The following is a 6,000-nucleotide window of genomic DNA, read 5'->3' on the forward strand; positions in this document are numbered from 1 at the left end:
TAACACAGAAATGAAAAACAGAGTTGTTTTCTTCTCAGAAAACAGAATTATTGGAATATTTAGGAAATATCACACTACAATAGCAGAGTTAGGGGGAAGTAGCATTGTTCTCATGTTATCTTGATATTAAATACTGTTCTTTTCATTCTGTGTAGCCACACACAGAGACTCACACATAGCTGTAACTAAACATTTTGTGTTTATAGTAACAATTTGTGATCTTAAAAAATCTAATATGATTCAAAACCTATTAAAATCTACCTCCCCAAATTACTCATTACATCTTTGAAAGGAATATTGATAAAAAATAAAAAAATGACTGAAAATAAAAGGTGTGCTAGTCTTTGTTAAACCAAAAGTATGCAAACTTTAATGGTGTATACTAACTGCATAAAAGCTGCTTAGATTAACTAAATTTAGCAATTTATGCCTACTACCATATCGCCAGGTATAATTGAAGCCAAGAAGTTCACAGTCTTTATAGACATTTCTCCAAATCACCTGCTTTGTACTGATTCTTTTAAGCACAATTGTAAAGTTTCAAACTTTAAGAGCTCCTTTGAAGGACGGGCAGATGTTGGCTTTACTAACGTTACTGGAAATGGTAGGTGGTTCAAAGTTACAAAAAGGTTTAGGATGCATGTCATAATTTTATATTAAAATGGATTAATTTTAATTTTTAAATTAAATAATGGAAAATTAAAGTCTATAAACCTTTATTTTCATATTGGTAAGCTTTGGGGGTTTATGTAAGTGTGCGTTCATACTTGTTTTCAGAACGAAAATACTGGACAGTGTTATATATTGACATTGTTGCATTATTTTACTATGGATACAGATGTAAGATTTATACACAATTTGGTCGTTTAACATTTTCTGGTGTTTAAATTTCTATTAGAAATTAATTTAGGTATCATACATTCACTAGCAACAGATATGTGAAGACTTGATTCCAACACTGCCAGAGTGAAACTCGGCATATACTCTCAACTGTAAATACACAATGATTGTAAAATGCCTGACTACATGAATTGTTGCTACTTTGTATTATGTAATATTTATCTAATACAATCCCAAATCTCAGACTGTCCAATATAACTTACTAGACATTATTAATTTCATAACTAATTTATGAAATAAGTGAGTTGGGCCAAATAAGGCTTGTGCATTTATAACAGAGAAGTATTATAACTGTTTTGTATGTTGCTTTACCACCTGGTAAGTCAAAATGTTTCCAAATTTTGTGTAAAAATGTGTGAAATGACTCGACCTTGAACTGAATGTTCGCTGTGTTAATTGAAATAGGAGATAGGTGACTTGAAGTCAAGCTTCCCTATGATCTAATCAATATTAACTTCGAGCGTGAACACAGAAATTGTTCAATATTTTCAATAAGTGTACCAGAACAGGACAACTGATATTTCCCTGTAACCGTCTGTCTATGAAAACACTCGTTCTAAGTCGACCCCGGTGACAATATCCTTGCTAACGACTGTGCTTCCCGTTCTTGTAATCTATTACTACATCATGGAGTTGACACAAATTTTTATTCTGTTTGCTTATTTCCATCTTCCAAACTGAGAGTCAAACAAGAAAACAAGTTTCGCCTTGCTGTGTGCTTATTTCCCCGATAAAGGTGATGAGAACAAGGATTAGTCGGTTTTAAGGCAGTTTTTATGAAAATAACTTAAGGAACTAAATTTTTTAGTCCCACTCTCCCCGTTTCCCCAACAGAAAATAACTTGTGCCTAAACAAAAGTTCCTTCATGTGCAGACAAAATCTTTAGGACACTGGTCAAGCTAAGAAGCAGGCCACGGTTTCCCCTTGCGGTAGGAAAACTGAGTATGGTCTTGTGGCTCTTGTTGAGGTAGCTACCATCCTGCAGAGGCCATCCAAGCATTCCTGCTCATAAATGCCCAGCCTGGGAAACCCCAGTGCACTCTAAAGCCTTCATAGATGTCTTTTCAACAGCTTAGAATTTCATAAAGTAGCTAACAATAACCACTAAACACTTTCTTAGACATAGCTAATCATTGTGGAGCATTAAAAATTTGCCCTGGAAAATCAAGGTTCAACTATGAGGCTAGGAAATAAAGGTCACCCCAGAGTGAGGCCAAGAACAGTTTCTGCCATCTTTTAACATGATATAAAATACACAGCAGTTACTGTCATACACCTGGCCAAAATTGCTTAAAGCACTATTTTTTTCCATTCTTTCCAATGCCTAGAATTACAGTTTCCAACTCCCACTAATACATAAGATTAATATATGCAAACCTTTTATTAGTTAAGTGATATCTTCCAACATTATGCACCAGGTTGCCGTAGAACTACAGAGAAAGACTCAGTTAAACAGACGGAGGAGAAGGAGAATAAGAGAACCATCCTAACCCTGAGAAATACAGCTTGGGGCTTTGATGTATGGCCTGGAAACTTTCAGTTTTCTCTGGACTGGTGCAAGGCACTGAGCTTTCAGGCCGTTGGACCCACTGGGAGACACATTTTAGTGCAGCTGCTCAGTTAACCCACCCCTCACCTTGCCCTAAGGCATCTTCTTCCAGCGCAGTCAGGGCTGCTGTCTGCTCTCCAGGGCATCTCCAGACTCTAAGCAGCTAAGGAAGGCTTTTAGTTTCCACTTTAGAAGTCCAAGGGGTTTTGCGCTGTTTGTTTGTTTGTTTTTTCCCTAAGTTAGCAACTCGCGATTCTAATCTATTATTAAGAATGATCTTTCTTCAGATTCTTATTTATTCATTCACAGTTTTCGGATGTGTTCCTTAAATACTTCTAGTTTCCTAGATAATGCCCTTTTCGCCAGAAATATAGAATGCTTTTTAAAATTATCGCTGTTTCAAGCAGGGTTCTATTTAAGGAACTCCGAAAGCAAAAAGTTAAAACAAAGTCAAGCTCCCCCCCCCCCCGAGTATTTTGTCAAATCCCAGTAAAAGCTCACGATATTGCGCAATAATCTGGAAATCCAGTTAAGGATGGGAAAACATATTTCTGTCGGAGTTGGGAGTTTGTAAGGGAAAAGCCACAAGAAGCGCACGCACGCTCGCACGCACGCATGCCCAGCGGATGCAGCATCCCAAGGCTCACACCCCTCCCAAAGCGTGCATTGACCGCCACGCTCCTTAACCGATTTCGCAAACTGTCACTCGCTCTTTTTTCACCACCTCTGGAAAACTAGTTTGCGATCTTGGAGAGCTTTGAACGGCTGGATATAGATATATTAGCCTCAGCGAAACACGTGCTCCCAAATTACAGGGCCGGAGCTGCAAGAATGGATTGGGCCACCAAGCCTGGAATGCTAGGTGTTCCTTAATTGTCTGCACTAACCTCCCAGTACCTCCTTGCCTTTTCCCATCCCAGGAACACTCCCCTGGGGGTGATCCGCCCGCACTCACCTGAGCTGTCGCTTTTCCTCTTGCTGCCACTTCTCTTTTCCACCTCCGCGGGTGACAGCGCTTGGCGGCCATAGTCCCCTGGTGCGCACGCGGCCCCGGTCGGGGTGCTGGAACCCAGGCTGGATGAGTTGGAACAGAGGACCGGAGGGCTGCTCCCCAGTTCCGGAGGCCCTCCGGAGTCGGGCTGCAGGCACAGGCTGTGCCGGGCCGCGCTTGGCGGGGAGGACATCTGCGGGAGGTGCCAGTTGCTCTGCAGAGCCTGGTGCTGCTGCTGCTGGTGGTGGTGATGGTGGTGATGGTGGTGGTGGTGGTGCCCCCTGTGATGCTGGCTGGCAAACATGCTCTCCTCGTTGGGGTATCCCGCGATTATGCAAGACGAGGAAGAAGTGGAGAGTTCGGGGTAGGACATGTGGTCAGATCTTCCATGGAGGGCTAGAGAAGACTGCGAGAAGGGGTGCAAGCCTTGCGCTGTGGCGTGGGGGCTGCGCAGGCAGCCAAAGAGGGGGTGTTCCATGGCATGCAAGTCTGGACTTCCAGGCAGAAGACTTCACGATGGTCCCAAAGGCCACCAAGCTCTGTCACTTTTCACTGGAAATCCTAGAACTTTCTCCCCAACACACACTCCCTAAAAGCCGCGCGTTTGAGCAGAGCCGACTAATCCCAGTCCTGAGCCTTAGCGGCCAGTCTCCTGCACATATAAACACTGGGACCTGGAGGAGCTTCCCTCGCAGCTGCTCAGATGTCAAGTGTGGGAGAGGTGGAAGCCAAAAGAAGGTGGTCCCAGAGAACCGCTTTCAGGGGGAAATGGCTCTGAGAGGCTATAAATAGAGTGTAATGTGAGCTGGGGGCTGGCTTAGGAGCCCGGAGCTGACCACATGCAAACTCCCTCCAAAACTCCCGCTCTGTCAGCGCCACCAGGCTCTCTCATTTCCACTTCCCAAATGCTGGCAAGACAGGATCGGCTGCTCCACGCCCGCCCGGTGCTGGTAGCTTCCACTACAGCCTGTGGAGCGTCCAGAGCCTCAGTCTACAGGGCCCTGGCAATCTGTCCCCTAGCTCCCAATGGCCAGGCACGTAGCTACTCTAGGTCTCGCTAAGCCAGCATTCAGAGTTCCAGAGTCCCTGACCGATTCACCGTTCTTAGAACCCAGCTTTGTCAGCGCTTGGTGGGGGTAGGGCTGGGAGTCACCTGCAGGCGCTCCAGGACTGCTGCTTGCTCACCTTGCAAACCACAGAGAGCTTGTAAGAGTTTGAAAGAAGGGAAAGAGCTCAAGTAGTCTAGATTTTCAAACTCCAATACTTGTAGTTTTCGCGCCCAGGGGCGCATCACGGTTTTCCCTTGTAGGTGTCTGGACATGGGCTGTTCATAAAGTGACGCCAGGTTGGAGGTTTCTGTGCTGTGCAGGGATGTCAGCACAGAGCTGTACTGAGTGCGGAGAAGAGAGATACCCAGTAAACGAGTGGATGGAAAACCTGAAGCAGAGATGGCTGCAGATACTGACTCCCTGGCATCACCCTGTGCTACTCCAACTGGTGTCCCTTTCCTCCCTTTTCCGACCCTCCTCCCACCTCTCTTTACTGGTCCTGCTTGCTCAATCTCCTAACAGGTCTCTCGCCAAAAAGTTTTCCTGGGTCAGGAATAATCTGAAGCAATGTCAAATAAAACGTGTAACTCCCAGCCTCACCCCTCCTAGTGACCCTTCAAAAGCCCCTTCAGAGACCCCTGGTACCTTTCCAGAAATGCACCCTCTCCCTCATCGCTTTTCTGTTGAAGCAGACACCACACTTAACATTCCCCAATTCACTCTGTTGGGACGGTTCAGTTCCCCCAGCTCACAGACTGCTCCTGGAAATGAACTACACAACTTGCCACCGGTGAATTGTGAGAGCCAGGGCTGGGATTTGACACCGCCCTTAGCTTGGCCCCACGGGGTCTACTGGGGGTCTTGTCATTTACCCAAGACAAGCTTTGGGGACGGAAAGTCTGGAAGTCGGAAAGTCGGATACTGTTTGGGATGTGTGTATCACGAGGACATCTGTACTCCCTACCCGTTTCAGTGTTAGAGTGTGCCACCACGCTTAACTGCCTTACGTTTTTGTCTGGGTGACCAGAAGATGATGGCCAGGTCTTTGAAATTGTTAATGGGATTAATGAGTACAGCAACCTGAACTAGACATCTGGTTTAAATTAGGAAAAGGTATTGATTAGTTTTGGAGGGGTGTCCCTTCGCTCGGCCTGTCCTTCTGGCGTTAGTCTGTTGCCCTTTATTTTAAGAGGTTCTCCAGAAGGGCGACTTCCAAACAGACCTTCACTTCCGTGTGAAAAGTCAAATTGTTTTTCACGTCTTAGAGATGCGGTGGAGTGGGGGTTGATCAGGAATTCGAAGATTTGTAAGCGCTGCTTTCTTTAACGGAAATTGAGCCCTATTTTGAGGGAAATTAGTTTTGCAGACTTCGTTAGGGGGAAAAAAAAACCTAAAACTTTTGTTCCCCAGCTGCTCAGCTTTTCAGTCTGAAGCTGAGCTGGAACCTGCAGCAAGTCTTTGACGGTAAGGTTCTTTGCCTGTAGTTTGGGAATGTAACCCTGAAAGGGGG

The 6,000-nt window shown here is 45.0% G+C and overlaps 1 protein-coding gene across 1 annotated transcript in view; it reads right to left on the reverse strand.

Moving 5' to 3' along the window:
• Meox2 (mesenchyme homeobox 2) overlaps nt 1-4,290 on the reverse strand; it is a 59,006-nt gene extending 54,716 nt beyond the window's left edge. Inside the window, exon 1 of the mRNA XM_048415889.3 lies at nt 3,406-4,290. Within this exon, the coding sequence (XP_048271846.1) occupies nt 3,406-3,919 (514 nt within the window). The 5' untranslated portion in view covers nt 3,920-4,290. The remainder of the gene's footprint in view (nt 1-3,405) is intronic.
• Between the last annotated feature and the right edge of the window lie 1,710 nt (nt 4,291-6,000).

Source organism: Myodes glareolus, chromosome 11 (assembly GCF_982192425.1).
Source record: "Myodes glareolus chromosome 11, mMyoGla1.1, whole genome shotgun sequence".
NCBI classification, from domain to species: Eukaryota; Metazoa; Chordata; class Mammalia; order Rodentia; family Cricetidae; genus Myodes; species Myodes glareolus.